The 19030-nt window shown below is 40.9% G+C and overlaps 1 protein-coding gene across 1 annotated transcript; it reads left to right on the forward strand.

The window, feature by feature from the left end:
- The first annotated feature begins 6365 nt into the window (after positions 1–6365).
- Positions 6366–8830, forward strand: wa-cup (walker cup). The gene is made up of 8 exons (XM_020958195.2): positions 6366–6780; positions 6841–7010; positions 7093–7236; positions 7294–7503; positions 7563–7739; positions 7947–8230; positions 8290–8435; positions 8491–8830. Exons 1-8 carry the CDS (start codon positions 6489–6491, stop codon positions 8745–8747), a joined length of 1680 nt encoding a protein of 559 aa, XP_020813854.2. The 5' UTR covers positions 6366–6488; the 3' UTR covers positions 8748–8830.
- Positions 8831–19030: the final 10200 nt, after the last annotated feature.

Below are 19030 nucleotides of genomic sequence, written 5' to 3' on the forward strand. Positions count from 1 at the left end.
TAATTATTTTCATTTAATTGAGACTTTTTTTGAGCCAAATTGCCTGCCTCTTTTTAGGTGTCTGCACTGGCCAGGGGACTATCCTGGCTAACTCCCAGGACATTTGGGCATGTTTGTTTCAATGTTTAGTTGTGCGCTGCTCTTTTGGTTACATATAAATTCGTACAAATTGTTCAATGGTAGCATTTCGCTCTCTCTCTGTTCCCTTGTCCAAAGTATCAATTGTTTGGCATTGGTCTTTATTTATGCATTGTTGGCGGCATTGTTGTTGGCCTGGCCTATCCGATGTCTGCGTGGTGGTCTGTGTGTTTTATTGCTTATGGTTATAGTGGGGATATGGTTGGCCGTGCTCTGAATGAATTTATATTGTTTTTGAAGTGTTTAAATGTTTGTCCGTGTTTGCCGCAGGCCCAGGGCGCCGGCACACTAGGCGTATGCGTAATTCGAATTTATGCAGGCTTAATGTTATGGCAAGAGTGCCCTGAAATGGAAATTTCGTCGCCTCAGCGGCGAGAGATTGAAGTTTATGCAAATGAGGCTTTAATCGAGATTCGACTCAAGTGCTAATTAAATAAGACAAAGTCAACATTAATGTGCAGCTAATAGGAAGGCGAGGAAAGTATTTAAATGGAAGATTATGCCTGAGGGGAAACTCTCTATTCCTTGGGGTTTTCCCTTCTGCGTTTTCTGTTTACTCCAGAGCTCCTCTTAGTACATATTTATTCTTTCGATTTACGCTTGCTTGGCCACATCTTGAACCTGGCTAAGAACCGTAACCGAATGCTGGCCAAAGAACCGCAACAACTCTTGCAAATCAATATTAATTGCTTAAATTCATCCAACCATAAATTCATTATTACAAACAACAAAAAAAAGTAAATAAAACCAAAGCTTGGGGGTTTCTGGCGTAGCTCGAAGAAAGAAAACAAGAATTTGTAATATTTTCACTATTTATGGTCGAGATTTTACGTTGCCCCTCTGGCGATTCACCTCGTTCCACTGGTTTTGACCGATTGTCGAGTGGAGAAAAACTTTTGCAACTTTTGCGCTGCATTTGCGCGGCATCCTTTCGTCCTTTGCCGACTTTAGTCGGGCTAAAGCCCCCCCTCTCCGTTCCCGCAGCATCCCGGCGCCATGTGCTTATTATAAAATAATTAAGTCCTTTAGGAAATTATAGTTCTTGTTGCCTTTGCCCGTGCTCTCTGTTGTCGTATTTCCTCGTCTCTCATGCAATCTGTGCCGTTTTTATTCCAGTCTCCGCCGGCTTCACTTTGTCCTGTGATTTCTGAGATGCTTCCTTAATGTTTTTTTCCACAAGCATCTCTCTTTAATGCACTGAGGAAAATTAAAGTGCTTCATTTGTAGGTAAAGTCTTGATATGTAAAGTGAAGCCGTTATAATTTCCTCGTGTATACACAAAATGATTGATGAAATAACTAACATATTACTACAAAATACACCTCTTTAATTAAATTTTTCCCTTTTTTTTAACTTAGCTGAGACATAGCAATCTGGTTTCACATACTTTCCCCTGCTTGATTACTCATGTTAGTGTCTGGCCATGAATAACCTGGTATGCTAACAAATACCCAGAGGTTGAAAATTCAACATAAATTGTTGGCAAGTCCTGCGGCTCCCACATGCTCCATCATTGCCAGCCTTTGGCAAAATAAAAAGAAAAACTCACACACAAATAGATTCGCTTTTCCTCTCTCTTTTTACTTGCGGGCTGCCGCTGGCGTATGAGTAATTTATTGTGTATTTTATTAATTATTGCTGCCTACGTATTTTTGCGCCACCGAAAACGAATGTGTCTCGTCCGACTGTTTTGTATCTGTATCTGTGAGTCTATCTGGACCTGAATCTGTGCTCGTGTCTGCGTGGGAGTCTCGGTGTCGGCATCGTTAACATTGACTTAATTGCCAAACCGCAAAATGACTCTTTTAGAAGCCAGAAGCCTAGTCCACCGCATTGGTATCTTGAACCCACATGCCGGACAGGGGACACAGGACACTGATCTATGTGCGGGTACATGACACTTTGCAGCCGAATTTATGTACCGCCTGGCGACGAGCTCTCTCTTTCTCTCTTTAAAAATGCAATGCTCCACTGCGAGTCGCTGTGGAGCCATCCAGGGTCATCCATTTTTACATGCCACGGAGTATGACAAGTGTCGGTCAGCCATAAACAGGAAGGAGAGATGCGCGCCATCATGCAGGACCCTCGACGAGTACACGGCCATCGCCGCCAGACCGACAGACCGACAGGACTTCAATGGTCCTTTGGCCAGTGGGCATACAAGTCCCTTTGAGTGGGATGTTCTCGCGGATCCTGTCAGAGACCACACACAGTGCTATTACATTGCACTACAGAGACACACATGGACATGGGAGTCCGCAAAAACTGTTACTGTATTTAACAAGAAGAAAGACAAATTTAATGATGGTTTTCTAAAGGTCATTTGAATGCAAAATTACTGCCAATTTAATGAATGGCTATCCAACTGCAGTATTGACCCGCTAAAGCATATGAAAATTAATTACCGCATAAAGTTTTGCCACCGTAAAAGTTGTTTTTTGGTGAGAATCAAGCCAACCACCAATCAATTTTCGTCTGGGGCGACAAGTCCGCAGCCCAAAGTTGGCCCCAGAAATCGTTAATCAAATTTAAATTTATTTTCGAAACTGGCCAGCAGGCAATGCAGTCAAATTCATCATGGATGCCAGTGTAAAGTAACGCAGATGTGCGAATGTATCTGCCACTAAATGTGGTACGAGTTTGAGTGTGCAGATTCGCATAATTTGAATGGTTCGTTTTTGGGGTTCGATGAGAGGGTTTGGGTTTTTCGGTCATTTTCCGGTTGTTTTCTTTTTTTTTTTTTAACCAGACGGTGCATAAATTTGCATCTCAATTTGCTTGTACCGCTGCTCCTGCTTCTATTGCTTTTGTTTTTGTTGCCAACATCCAACGAGTGTTGCCAAAGTCCTTGTTTGTGGCCGACGATTTGCCATTTTAATTAGGCAGTGTCCTGTCACATGCAGGCGAGCACTGCCATGGTTATGAGTTAAGAGAGAGAGATTCTCTGATTTGACAGCCCACTTGAAAAAATTAAGTACAATTAGATTGTTTAAATATTTGAAGTGTTCATTATGGAACAAGGACTTTAAGCACTGCACATTTTATATTTTATTATGTGTATAATACATATATTTTGTGGAATAATTTATAATATTATTAAAACTTGTCAGTGCTAATGTTTGTCCATCCAAAGTGAGTGAAAAATAAGTAGCTTTCCCTCCTAATTGGGCTTCCCACAATCAGATGACACCACTGGTGTGCGCAACAGATAATTACTATAACATATATATATATTTTAATTAAGCTAATTTAAGAATTTTATTAGCTGTCACCAAGCATCCGTTTCTATCTATTTGATTCGCTTGTGCATCCGTTGGAACGCTGTATGCTTTGGGGTCACAAACTAATTCGTAGCCCACAGTTTCTGATTTTTTTTTGCTGTTTTGTTTCCTAAAAACATTCAAAAGCAGTAAAGTTTTGCATCCGTTTTACGTCGACACAAATAAACAAGCTGTAACTAAATAATTGCCAAAGACTGTGCAAATGTCAATAAACAACGCCACACAAACACACACTCGCTCTCGCTGGCACTCACATGGCGTGTTTCCGTTTCCGGTTTAGCGTGGCACGTGCGTGTCTGCGGCTTTCGGCCATGATTTCGGTGTATGTGTGTGCGGTTGCCATGCCTGTTGACAAATTTGTGGTCAAGCGGAGTCAACAAAGTCGTTTCAAATCAAACTACTGCCTGAATTAAAAATATGTTCAGAATCGGTGCTAATTTTGAGCGGTTTACTTTAATAAAGCGAAGATTGAGAAGGGCAGGGAGCTTAGTTAATATTAACATGTAGCTAATAAAAGAAATATTAGAGCAAAATAACAAAAAATATTTCAGTAAACTTGAAATGAAGTATGTATGAAGTATGTTTGTTGAAAATATATATTGGAACGAACACCTTATTTTGTTTTTATAAAAACAAACCTGAATAAACATAAAATCCCAGACATTAAATACAAGGATGAAAAATATATTATAGAAATAAAGTAAAGATTAATTAGCTGAACAAACATTAATCTTAATTATTATATATTAGCTGTACCTTTAACAGAAGCATTATGTTACATATTTCTATTAAAATAAGTTTGAGTTAGAAGAATTTTTACGTATATTTATTATACATTTCCTGCTCGTTGTGTGCCATACTCGTCTTAATTTACTTAATTTCAACCAAAAGTGTGCACAATTTTAGCTTCCTAAAGTTGCTAAACTACGTGCCCAGTTAGCTTCAATTTAAAGCCGTAATTGCATTCAGAATAATGTTATTTAAAAACTTGCATAATTCCTTATTATTAGATTACGTTACTCTAGATTTTTTTCTGGGGCAATTAACTTTTGCCAGGGTGACACGACTTAAGCCAGGTGTTAGCACATTGCATGCCGGAGCCACCTATTCATTTCTTTTAGCTTTAGCTAGAGCCTTAGACCTCACCCCATTAAGTTTTTTAATTAATTAATGTCACTCCGTGTGGGGCTTCACCACTGTTTACGGTTTGAGGAGGAGATCAGGCCACCAGACCTTGTATTAAAATTTAAGCGGGCCCGGGATGTGTGCGTGTAATTAAAAGCGTTGCCGGCTAAAAAAAAAAATAAAAAAAACTTATGCTCGGAAAACTGGAAAGGAAACCGAGTCAACAACTTTCTATTTTGTCAATGAGCTTGGCTGCTGCTCGCCTCGCTGCCAGAGTTCAGAGGTCCTGGGCGACCCTCCTGCAAATGACACACTCTGCATGTATGCAACTAGAAATAATTTTTCAATTCACAAATGAAACTTTTGACGCAAACACACAAAAAGGAGAGCAAACTTTAAAGTTTGCAATTGCCGCAGAAGCTGCAGGAGCAGCAGGAGCAGTTTCCCCGGTGGAGAGCGGTAAACCAGAAAAGGACGAGCTGGGTAGGAAGGGAGGTCCAGCTGCAATCGTCATGTTCCCGTGCACTTCTTGGGGTTTTCATGCCATTTCTTGCTGTTTTTCTTTTACCCACGGCCCTAGCTCCAGTAGGAAATTACAAACCAAAGTAAACGCCAGCAGCAGCCAAGGAAGTTGTTGACGCAGGACGAGCGCCGGCGCTGAGTGTCAGTGTCATATCCTGTGCCAAAAGTGCACACAGAACTTTGGCCCAAGACTCTCAGACTCCAGATCCTGGCACTGAGACTGCACAGAGGGAAAAGACTTTAAGGAACTGGATATCATAAGCATATTTTGTAAATAAAATCAAAGTATTGAATAGAGTAGTTTAAGAAAAGTTCTTTGCCTCTAATTAATTCTAAATTAGGTATGAAGAGACTAGATTGTTCTTCTCAAAAATCAATGGAAATGTAGAATGTTTATCCAGACTTTTCTCTCTGTACAGGACTAAGGACTAGAGATGCTGCACATTACAAATGAATAATTTATGCGCGCTCGCTCTCAACGGCAGATGGATGTGGGCTACGGATGTGGATGGAGCACAGCCGGGTGGCTGGACTCGGAGACTGGATACTGGATACTGGATTCTGCTGGATGCATCCCAGTAGCCCTGCCCGTAGACACAGTCACGGAGGACTGCGGCAACGTCCAATCCTGGTCAATGCCAAATGAGTTGTGGCAGCGTCTCGCTGGTGCCATAAAAGGGAAGCTGGAAAAATGGAGCAGCAGCTCAGAGACTGAAGGTGCGGAGATGGGAAGCTGTTGCTCTGCATAAACTAAAAATTGCTGGCCAAAAAAAAAAAACCAAACTTTGCCCCAGAAGGACAAATTACATGGCGCTGGTGTGAAAATTATCTTCCTGGCAAGCGTCGGCAAAAGAAGACGGAAGAAAGCGCAAACTCAAAAGTTATTAGAGCAAATTTTTGCCTTTTGCCTAAGTAATGGCCAAGTGCATATCTCTCAGCACATATTGAGTTATGACTTAATTGGATAAGAGCCCTGGCTAGGGCAACTTTGCTACTACCGTCCATCCCGGGGAAACCCCACTAGTGCCACAAAGTTGGGCTAAAAGTTGGGAAAACATTTTTCTCAGCTCGCTGTGAGGCTCGGCTTGTGGTAATGTATCTCGTAAGACGCTGATTATGTTTCACCGAGCACCAAAAGCCATAAGCCAGAGTTGGGAATTTTTAGAATCTAGGAATTTGCTCGATGAATAATATCTTTGAGGTAGTCTTTGTTTGCACAACATTTAGTTCTTAGATTACAGGTTTCAGCGGAAATAAAATCTCTCGATCCTTAGGTTTATGTGTTTCAAGTTTGTACCTTAAACGTCACTTATAAAATAAAAAACTAACTTCGTTACACAACACAACCTGTTTTTTTATACCCACTGTTTCTACTTTGTTTGTTGTTTGATTGCGATCTCTGATATCTTAGAAAAACAAGCCATGTCCAATCGTTTAAGCGTATCCGAAAGCCTCCAGGCACCAGGGCCGGCAGTGAAGCCGCATCTGCGACCTTGGGAGATAAATCCTTGGTCTGCAGTTCACCAGGCCAGCATCCATTCCGACTGGGGTCTGTATCTATCCCGCCAGCGTAGGTTCGCAAGCGCGCTCGGCTATGTGGACAACTCCTTGGATCTTAATCCCTTCGATGCGAGGGCTTTGATGCGCCGAAGCCAACTGAAGCGGACAATGGGTCTGGCTCCAGAGGCCGTAAAGGATTGCACCAAGGCAGAAAGTGAGATCGGGTGTTGGTAGGACTCGTCGGAGATCATCCAAGTCTTCTTTCCACTTACAGCTCTGCTGATGAAGCAACAGCCACCGGTTGTCAGTCTCCACACCAGTTTGGAGGTCAGTGATGCCCTTTACGAGTCGAGTCGTTTGGAAGACACCAAAATAAATCTGCATGGCCATCTGAGGCGCTTTAGCTCAATTAATGCAGTGCCCGTTGTCAATCGTCTAAATGTGGTAAGTTAAATGAGTCCAAAAAGGCTTAAAAAATTACTAACTTACTAAAAACCTTCTATATAATTATATCCTTCATTTCCAGGTAGATGAGAACTTCCATGACGTTTTATCTGACGAGACTGCAATACCAGTTCAGCGGCTGGTCAATAGCATGATGGATAAACTGGCCAATCAGCCCAAGGATCTCAAGGATCCCTGCGATGTGGTCAGCGTAATGGAGAAAGAGGTTATTATACATTGAGTTAGATACCAAAACTATATCACATTTAATTTTGAATCCTAGGAAAAATACCTATCTCCACTGGAGAAAGCCCGACGCGACCGGTATTTCAAGATTTATAACGCAACATATCTGAACAGAGCCTGGGTGGATGTGGAATTTCTGAGGAATCTACGAAGTGATTCCAATGTGCATCCAAAACACTGCAAAGAATCATCCATGCATTTGAAGAAATTGTTGGAATTCAACTACAAGTCAGCGCGAACTTTGACGGTTTGAGCTGCTAATATCCGGTTGCTTGTGTATAATTCTTGTTATTATTTTATTACCAGAAAATGCTGCACACTCGGTGTCCTATGTACGCTCAACATCAGCAAAAGTTTACTAGTGAGACACTCTACAACAAGCAAAAGGATGATAATTTATACCGAATACAGAACCAAACGAGAAGAAATGTTTACAAGATCCTGCGCACCATTCGACTGCTCATACGAGCTGGTGAACTTAATGTAAGTTTTTGTTATTCTACAACTTTAAGAAATGTAAAAAGAATAAGTTAAACACCCCTTGAAGTTATTATATAATTCATAAAGTCCTGAAATTTAAAGAAATGCCCAATAATACGACTATGACAATGTATTTTAGATTGATTTAAGTAATAAATCTTTATAGAGAGACTTCTTTGGAATCGATTATAAAATAAATTTCCTTTTTAGAAACTGACATCGTTCATTGAAGGAGTCATGGGTGACTATGTCACTACCAAAACACACCGCATAATGCCATGGAGATTTGAATTCACTAATGAGGTCTATAACTACCTGGGTTTAGCCCGCATTAATGAATACAAAATTCCCAGCAATGTGACGGTTCTGCAGGGAAGACAACGTCTTTTAACCCTTTTCGGGTTGCCAAATAAGAATAATAAGGATACGAAGCGACCGAATAGGATTAATCTACCGCGAACCAATACAGCAGATCCCAAAGCAGAGAAATTTATGTGAGTAAAAAAGTGTAGAAAAATATATTAATATTTAATAAACTTCATTTTTGCTATAGGAAACAAGTAGCTCGTATGGAGAATCGAATGCGATTCGCTGAGTATCCCCTTGAACGCGCTTATTTGTTGCATGAACTGGCTCAGGCGCACCTCGATTACCATTCGTTCGATGCAGCCTGCTCCATGGCACGCAGGGCTCTGGAGGGTGAGTTAAAGTTCCGAAAAAATACAATTGAAACCCTTAAAAAACTCCCCCACAGAGGCTACAAAGTGTAATAGTGATGTGTGGAGCTTCCTGAGTCTGATGATCATCTGTAAATCACATGCAATTCTGGGCAAGATCGAACGCGAAAAAAATACCCTAACCGAAGCCTTTAAGTTGGCCAAGAAAATGAAGAATCTGGACCTGTGCCTATTCATAGACGTTTGCATGAGAGTCAATTTGGAGGAGATGGATCTAAAAAGGTTAATAAACAATGACTGGAGTTCGAAGAGACACAAACCTAGTATAGCTTAGCTGAATACAGATCGCAACCAAATTGCGAGGGTATGCAATGGAAAAAGTGTTCTTGAAAACAATAAACATTTTATCAAAACCAATTCAGCATAAAGTTATGTTTATGAAGCAGCATATAATTAATTTTAAGCGGGCTGCAATTATTCCAAATCTTCTAATTGTATTTCCTTATTTATTTATGCTTTTCAGAGTCCAAGGAATCCCCTTGGTTTCTCTGGTGGCTAAAGTTCCGTTTGCCGAAAGCGAAAACTTTAAAGTGCGACTTTCCTGCGGTCTTTCCGGCCAACCAAAAAGTTTATCTCAATGAAAAACCCCAAGCACATTAACGGCTGTCGGTGTTGGCCATTCAATCACTGCAAAGTGCAGCTGCAACTTGCTTCTATATATATATATAAATAGTTTATGTTTCTTTACGCTCCTCGTTGTTGCTCGCGGAGGCGGCAACCTTTTCAGTGTAAACTTTGCACACTTACAGATTTGGAGGGGGGCAAGAAGCCGGGATCTAAGCTGGGAAGGAAGGATCTGGCCCTCTACCCCGCCACTTGGTAGAATTTCTTTAGCTGCTTTTACTTTTCCGCGTCCTTGTCTTTCCACCTTCCACCTGGTAGCCGGAAGTTCCGTGCAACATCGCACAAAAGACGCAAATAAATGAAGCCATTTGTTGTGTTGTTAGCTGATTTTCGATGCAAAGGTTGGCCAGAGGTGGCAAACTTCTGCGCCACCTGCCGTCATCCTTCTCTTCTTCCCCTGCAAAATTGTTGGCAATTCCCATTAGTTGCTTGTCATTTAAATTTTTTATTTTTCTTTTTTGGCCCCGTACTCAAGTTTTTTCGTGTATGTGGCGCGAATTTTTAAATTCAACACGCCAATGTCCTGGCACAACTTTCCTCTGACTTTTGGGGAAGTTATGGGTGTGGTCCTGCCACGGAAGTGCCTCATTTGGAAAGCGGAAATAATTTGTCGTCCTTTGGTCAGTTGTTAATTTGACAATATTTCACAGTGCCTTGCGTACTTGTACTTTCCTGTTTCTTGGATTAATAACTTCCAGTGAGGATTACTCTTACTTATATCTCATCTTAGCTGCTAAATATTATTTTACAACATGAGGTTCAAGTCACTCTCTTTGATGTTCCTAACTATAAAACTAGTAAGTTGGATATTGGTGCCCAGAGCTTCATTACCCGATTTAAAGTCATCTTTAAGCGACCACAAAGAGGCTGCTGAAAGACGGCTTCATGTCTTCCGTGGTCTGTGCATTGTGCTCTCTCTCTCCCTCTGTGTGTTTTATGATGCAAAATTACACAAAGCCAAACAAGAACAAAGAATGCAAAAAAGCGGGCAACAATGAAAAGCAAGGGAAAATAAAACAAAACACAGCCAGAGCCAACTAAAACTGCAACTCAACTTTGTAGACACACCGGGGGCTGTGTTGGAGTTGCAACTCCATGCTCCTAGATGTTGCTTCCGTAGAGATGCTGCTCCTGCTGTTGCTGTAATGCCAGCCGAGACATGCCATAAAAAGGCTAAAGAAATTGCTTGCAAGCAATTAAAAGCGCAGCAAGGCAAATAAATGGCCACGCCCAACGATCGGCCATAGACTTTGGCTAAACGGAGTCGTCGTTTCGCTGTTTATGTAGTTACCAACTTGACGTACTAGCTGACTAATTAGTCATAAAATTACACAGCCCAGAACGGGCGGGCGGGGTGGCTCAAAAGCTGGGCAAACATCGAGGGAAGGCGTCTGGCTCTGGTCCTGGCACAGGCATTGCCTCTGGTCTGGCTCCTGGTCCTGACTTCCAAGTATCCAAGTGTCCTGGCAGGAGCCAAGTCAAAGTGCACTGAGCGGCCGGAAGTAGTTGGCGCTGACGGAAATGCGTGCCCGCTACGAACACACACACATACTGAAGCGTACAGCCACCCAAACACACATGCACAAAGGAGGACAAAGTAATAGCAGGCTTTTCTATTAATTTTCTATAAAATATGATTGGTTAAGAATTGAATAAAAGCATTAAAAAACTTATTTAACTTACTAGAAATAAATAAATTGTTATAAAATTACGTATACGCCCTGTTGATTCTATAAAATCTTTAATGGTGTAAAAGACCTATTATTGTGACCACTATTACACCCCGGTAATCGCTCTTAACCGGGTCCTTGTGCTTGGGGCGTTGGGTCTGCCACTAATTGCTGATTTCCCGTGCTGGCAGTGGAAACGGACTCGAAAACTAGCGATGGACACGTGAACAGAATGGCGAGTGCCAGCTCCACTCATTCACGAAGGGGAAGTGAGGGTGGGAAATGGGAATGGAAAATAGAAAATGGGAACTGGGAAATGCCCTGCTTTTCTCACACACACACACACCTAGGCACAGTCTCACTTGCAAAAGGCAGAGAAACCAAAGCGAGGCCGCACATTTGCCACATCACTTATTAGCTTTATTGCTTTTAACAATTTCAACTTCCACTTCCTGCAACGGCAGAACTAAAACGTGTGCTGATTAGTGGCCCACACACCGGCACACCAGCTTACAGCCAGGCACAACAACACACCAGCACACACACCCACACACACACATAGTGGTGTGCCAGAGGCAGGGCCATAAATTCCTGAGCTGCAGGCAAAACTGCAGCCAAAGTCAAAGGCAACCAACCCACACGAGCAAGAACTAGAAATTGGTAGAAGCACTGAAATAACTTTAGTACATAATACTTTACCACAAAAATATTAACAATTTAAATGTTAAATATATGATTTTATAATCGGTAAAAGCTAACAAATCAGTCATCGAAGAGACTTAAATAAGTCTTGAGAGACAGTACAAAATCATATCTTAACTTTCAAGATCTCGAAGACATAGTAAGGCTGTAATATCGATAAGTTAAAACTTTGATTTAATTCATATATCCTATGATTTTTTTCCTGTGTGGTAGTAGGGCTGTCTAGGGGGTAGACACATGCAACATTTAACATTGCAGACAATTTATAAGGACATTCATGGCACACGGCGATGGCGATGGCGATGCGAGGAGGCCAGGCCCATAACTTGGCACTCGGCACAATGCGAACAGCTCGTCCTGCCCTCATCCGGCATGGCCATGTGTCCTGTTTTAGTTTTCTCCTTTTTTTCCCCCTGTCCGCCCTCATCCCCCCTTAAACCCTTTCGCATTGTATTTGAAATTCAACATTTAAGCCACTTATGGGGCAACTTGAACTGGCATTTCAAAGGCTGCAACGCAAAAGCAAAAGGCAGTAGCAGCAGGACAATGCCGTCGGTAAGATTTATGGCTGGCTAAAAGCGTGAGAGAGGATCTGCTGGCAATGATAAATGCCACCACGAAAACGTTTAAAATGAAGCAATAATATTTAGCATGTAATAAGTGGATTAAATGTTTTACGTATCTTCTTTCGATTGGCAAATTGCAAGCAATCAATTAACCAAAAATTTACATAGAAGATATCAAGTATTTTGGGATATTTAACTTTAAACCTTGCCAAGCACCTCACTGCGGCCAATTTACAAGATTGCGGTGGAAACTCTCGCCCTGGCAATCGACTCCAATTTCGACAGCCTCTCGATTTGACCGAAACTGGCTCAATCTGTCAACCGACGGGCACTTAAATCCGCCTGGCTGGGCCAATTTTATGGCTAAAGCTGCAGCTGCATCTGTATCTACACTTTGTGGGTTAATGCATCGAAGACAGGGACGTCATTTGGGTTAGGGAGGCTGGCACAAAACGAGTCCCGGCACCGACAGGCCATTCGATTCTGGCCAAGTCATCGGGGAGTCCTTGAGCCGAGGTGGAGGGACATGCAAATTAGATTCGGGCGAGGTAGCAATGGGGCCAATCCCGTGTCCAGCCGAGCGACAAGGATAAGTAAGCCAACCGCCCGATGCACTCCGCTCTCTGGTCTTCGGTCTGCAGTATCTGCGGTCAGGACGAGGTCATTGTCTGGGCACAAAAGTCCATGGTGAAATCTGCGGAAAATTAGATTCGCCGCCCCCGAAAATGGCATGGCATATGTGCAAGGAAAGTTGCCGGGAAAACGTGCTGGAAAAACCACTGCCAACTGTATTTATGACACGTGACCAAATGGAATTATTTGTGCCGGGCAATCTTAAATCGTAATTGTGGCATTTCAGTTGGCCCCCCCCTCCTGCACATACTTTCGACACGAAAAAGGTGGACAGCTCTCCAAGGATTAAGCCAAATATATATACTATATATAGTACTGTGTATATGCAAAGTCAGGCCTTCGATTGTGGCAGAGTCAGCGGAGGGAATCGCCTGCAACTGACAGCCCAGTTCAGTTCACTTCAGATCCGTTTTGCCTCGACTCGCCAGAGTCTAGATAATAAAGTCGCCTGACAGCAAAGATGTCATATTCGTATTTCGGAATTTTCTTTGGAGACAGTCTCAGACGGCAAAAGAAAAAATCAAGAGCCAGTACTCAGGCCAAATGAGAAATATAATCTCTGAATAGAATTGAAATCAAATGCACATATCTTTTAGACGAAATGTTTCAAAAGTCCAAAGTAAAAATAATATTACTAGACTATAATAATTCAGAAATGTAATGTAGAGATCATGTTTTTAATTTATATTTATAAGTCCCATAATATTACTCATATTATTTTTTAAAGCATTATTATTCAAAGTCCTTTCAGTGTGTCCCACTGTGCTCTGTCTATATCCTGCGGCGCTCCTTTGTGACGTGAAACAAAAGCGTAAAACCTTCGCAGGCAGTGCAGCAGTAATAAAGCTCACTCCGGTCTCCACCCCCCACACCCAGAAAATATCCAAGTGACGACCTACGGTCGACATTCTCAAGTTTGATTTCTTTAAGAGGAAAAAGTAAATCAAATGGATTCGCATGCCGCTGACAGATAGCATTGAATGCACTGCAGAGACAAAGGCTCACAACTAAATGTAAAAATAAAATAAAAAAAAACCCTGGAATGGAAAAAGGGGGGAACCCCCGAAAAGAGCTGAATCCAAATGCGTGACTTGACTGAGAACAACTGACGGATGTACTTGAGCCAACTTCGTTTTAATCAGCGCCTGACAGCGAGCAACTATTAGGCGGAAATGTAATAGTGTCCTCCACCACCTTCGACTGGAAGGATACTGGGACACTGGGACATTGGTATCGCGATGGATTTGATAAGCCCCGGGTGATAAGGCGGCAAGGCCAGACGTTCGACTCGAGTTCAGTTCAAAATGGCGTCACAAAATACATTTTGAAACGAGCAGCGAAAACGTGAGTTGATTAGCAATAACCCGACGGCTCCGGGATTCCTGAATATATATATATATGTACATATATAAATATATATATATATATACGTATGTGTTTGTGTACGTTTGGGCTGGTGTCCTTAGCGCCATTTTGTTTCATAGCCAAGACAAGTTTAATGGGAGCCTCTTAAAAGGTTTCCAGTCTCCGAATATGGCCGTGGCACATTAGTGTACGCCAAGTCTAAGGGATACTAAAAAATTGTGTACATCAAGATATATGGGAAGCACGTGGCTGCCATATGTCAGGGTTCGCTTTTATTAATATTTTATGTGTTGTTTGTAAAAAAACAAACGGAAATGGTAACTTTCCAATGGGAATTATGTTACGCATGTTGACGTAATGACTGAACTAGTGTTTCGCATATATTCCAATTCAGTGCATCTACAATTGTCAACTATTTCAATGCAGTTTCACTGTGAGTGCTTACATTGTTAGCAAGTTTAATTTGCCAACGAAATTTAAGGATTTTTTTGCATTTATCGTTGCTCATGTGTCAGGCCAAAATAAAAGCCATTTAGCTGTAGGAAAGCCCTAACGAATAAAAGCTTATTTATATTTAATAACCGTCGAGACCAGCACACATCAAAGCAGGCAAAAAACACACGAATATATTATAGTAGCAGCCTTAATGTCTGTAAACAAATACCAATATAGTCACACAAATTGGTTTCAATTTCTCAAATTAATCCGCCTCAATGGTCTTATGTGTGGCATAAAAAATAAAATCCATGCAATTAAGAGCGGGTAATCAATAACATATATTTACAGTCTACAGTTGATATGAAATGGTAAGCAAATAAAATAAAATCTCCAACATGGATTGCCTTTAAGGAAACTAAACCATAAAACAAAAAATGACATACCCAAAAATTTCGACATTGACAAAGCTTGGCAAGAAATTGGCCAAAGCCAAAGGAGTTGAGAAATATGACAAGCCAACTGAAACACAATCGAAACAAAAGGAAATTAAAAACATAAATAAAAAGCCAACCCCACACACACACACGCAATGGGTCAGGACGAGTTAACCCCTTTCTTGGCGGCAACAACAAGTGAGAATTATGAGCCAAGGCCTTCGGATCTGTGGCCAAGGAGTTGTGTATTGTAATTCATTTGCCCAGATGCCTCCGAACAAAAAAAAAAAAAAAACAGAAAAAAGATCGCAATTAAATGCCAACAAACAAGCCGAGAAAATGCACCAGAAATTCAACACTTTTCGAAAGGATTCTCTATGATAGGGCTGTCTTTTTAGAGTTTTTCAAGCTAATGATGGGAAAATTGTATATATTACTTTGAATTTTGGGGTTTAACTGGGAGAAACGGCATTTAAATAGTAAAATATTTAATATGTTTATTTATTAGATGAACTTAGCTATGCCAATTCATAGTTTTTACTCAAAAACTACTACAATTTTAGCTGAATTTAATAGGTATCATGTTTTTTTCACCTAAGATAATAGCTAATTTATACCCCATGCTTATTGTTCATTAAAAAAGACTTAAAAGGAGTACTTTCTTTTGTTAAATAAAAAATTCTTGATTAAATTTTTTTACAAATTAACAAATTACAAATACATAAAAAAGGTTCTGCGACAAAGATTAATCCCATTTAACTCCACTTTTAGTGTATTAAATAATTAATGCCAAGTTTTATTTCCCATTTTATTATGAAATTAATAAAGCTTCAGAACATTTTATTGTTTTGAACAATAAATGTTTTTATGTTTCTATATTATGTTATTAATAAATTGTTTAAAATGTCTTTTGACTAAGAATATGCATTTAAAAATAGAACTATTCTATGCATCTTCTATTTGTTTCACCTATTTTCAAATTACCTTTATAACTTTTACCGACTTGACCCTTTCTGTTTGGTGGCATCACTGGCACTGGACTCCGGTTGCAAATACGGTTCCGGGACTGGGAGTAGGGTTACGGGTACGGTTCTCCGACTCCTGGCCCAAGTCCGACTCCGGTCGCCGTTGTCGCTTAACATAGATAAATTGCGTTAGAAAAAGAGGCGGCGGTGTCCTGGGTCCATTCGTATAATTCACTTTTGTCAGACTCATAAAAATTGTTGAGTGACATTTGTTTGTGTTTCCCGTTTGCCGTTCTTGCTGCGCTGCCTCTGTTTTCACTGATTTTGTGTCAGTGCAGCCATCTTTTTCTTTTCCACTAGACTACACACACACACACACAGATACACACCCACAAACACTAGCACACCCACACCCATACACACCCATACACTGTATTTTTGCCTTTTCGCTTTTAGCATTTTTCCTGCCTTTTTTTGCAACGCTCTCTCTCTCTCGTATTTCTGTTTCTGTTGCTGTCTCCACATAAAAGAAAATTAGTGAGTTTTGTTGCAAAAATATAAAACATTTCCCCCCCTCCTCACACCACCGCCCTGCAAACCATCCTTTTCGGCATTCTTTTTACGTTTTTTGTTGTCTTTTGCTTTTGACATTTCTGCTGTAGGTACATAATGACAAAGGTTTCCGTTTTCAAATGGCCTGACACAAAGCGATGAAAAAGCTTAAAACTGTTTTTGTTTTTGGATTGTTTTGTGTGTTTAATTTGAATAAAAATGCCTGCAATTGCATAGTTTTTTGAGCCTTGTGATGCAATTGGAGATGTGTGTTTGAAGGGATTCTCCCGTGTCCCAGGCAATTGACGCCTTTTGTCCTGTATTTTAGCAAAAGGCCTAGAGATTGAAATGAATCCTACTTCCATTTAACACTTGAAACGATGACTGACTAACTGTCCTAGAAGGATGTGAGTTGTATATCGGAATATATGTACATATAAATCAAAAAATTATTCAAAAGTATATTATTTGTTGTCCTATTTTTATGATTACCTTTCATGTCATGACCAATTAAGCGTACCCTTCGCTCTGTGCCATATGCTAGTATTTTTTAAGTCAACAACACCAAGTTCGCTTGGTGGCATATTGATCTTTGCAGGAGCAGGACGTAGCCCTTCCTAACGAACCATAAAACGTCCGCAGCATCGTCACAAATCACGGCCAACACGTGCCAAAAGTCCAGAGACTGAAGTCTACAAAGTCGAAAGTCCAGCGTCCAGTGTCCAGTGCACCTTCGCTTATTAACAATCCTTGGAGAGATTCCACCTGCAGAGACCTGCCATTTGCCTTCTCCCCGTTCCGTCTCCCGTTTTCCATTTCCCATTCACATTTCCCCGGCATTCGTGTTTGCCATTTCCCGTTGCCGTTACCATTTTCACATTAATGAAGTGCTCGTGTGGGCAAGTTGTTACATTTTCTTTCGCTTCGGCGTTGATTACATGAGAAATTCATGTTCAAATTCAAATTTAAAACTTTGCCAACCGTTGGGGAAAAACTTTTCCTCGACCAGGTAACCGATAAAAAGGAGCCAGAGTTTTTTTCAACAAAAATTTTCAGCTCGACTTGTGTCGAAGTCGTGCCATTGCACTTTTCCCTGCACCGCACCCGCTCCTCTCATGGCTCCGATTTTGGTTGATTTGTCGGAAAAGGCGGAGAGCTATGTCCGATATATATATATATATATTTCTGTCTGACCATCAGACTCGTCGCCGGCCATTCCATTCCCATTGCAGTGGAAATTTTTACCGATTTTCGTTCGAATTTTTTCCAATGTGCTGCATTCAAATATTATCAATTTCTGCAGCTAACGATTTTTCTTGCCAACGCTAACTGATTGAATTGTTAGAACGCTTTACGTGTGCGGCATCGCAAATTCGCGATTGAACTGCGGCCCCCCTTTGACCCTCGACCCCCCGCCCCCTATGACCCGACGAGGCGGGAAAATCAATTTTGGCGAAATAAATTGTCGAATTTCTGGTATAAATTGCAACCGTTTGGCCAACACTTTACCCCGGCAGTAAGCTTTTCACCATTTTCCTCTCCTTTCCGCATTATTTTTTGCGACCGACGGTCAGACAAAATGAGGTCCCACAATGAAATAATTTATGATAGTGGCTACAAAAAAAAAATCATCAAAAGTATTTCATTTGATGACCGTAAATATCCATTATTCCGAGTAGATAAATCACGGCATCGTGCGAGTCATCCCTTCTCATTTAAACCCTTCCATTAGCGAAGCATTAATCTGTTTAATTATTAAGTTAAAGCAAATTTTGATAAATCGATTAAGGTTTGAGGCCTGTCCTTAAGCACCTTGAGTATTTCTATTGAATTAATAATGTGGTCTTGCATTAAATTATATTAAATTCATCACTTAATGTTAATATAGTAAATTTTAAAGAGATTTTATAGAAATCCTTTCTTGTCAAGTGTTAAACTTAGCAAGAACTCTATATAATTTCCAACTGCATAAGTTTTCTTTAATTTCCCAAATAAGTATGCTATATTTTAGTGTTCCACTTTTGCTATAATATTTTTCTAATGTCCCAAAGCAGTAATTAAAGCGGTTTATCTAGCTAATGAATGAACATGACCCCCAAAACCCTCCCCTTCTCCATCAACTGAGGGCGAGAATGAACAGCAGCTTCATTATATTTTGCGGTGCAGTATGAATGAATATCATCGACATTGCTCATACGCCACGGATGACGTGAATTGGCTGCCTGTGCGGCTGCTTTGCCGGCTTCTCTGCTAATTGTTCCAAAATGACAATGCAAATTTTGTACAAATTCTCCCGACGCCCCTCCTAAACACACACATACACACACCAGACAGAAACAGAGGAATACCGACACGTAAAACGCTTTGCAAAAGAACCGAAAAATTTGTGTTAAATAAGCGAATAAAAAGCAATGAAAGTTTTTGCCACTTGCCTGCGTCCGGTCCACTCATTCGTTCATTCATGCCGCTGCGTGTCCATCCGTCTGTCGTCGGTCATTTCCTGTTTTATTTTGCCAACTCATCATCATGGCCGCCTGTACGGTTGGGCATTAAGTTTAAAGCCTAAGTGCTCAGCTGGCACGTTTCAGCGTTTTCAGCACTTTATTTT

The sequence above is a fragment of the Drosophila serrata genome, unplaced genomic scaffold (assembly GCF_035046125.1).
Source record: "Drosophila serrata isolate PLE 108 unplaced genomic scaffold, ASM3504612v1 contig_241, whole genome shotgun sequence".
NCBI lineage: Eukaryota > Metazoa > Arthropoda > Insecta > Diptera > Drosophilidae > Drosophila > Drosophila serrata.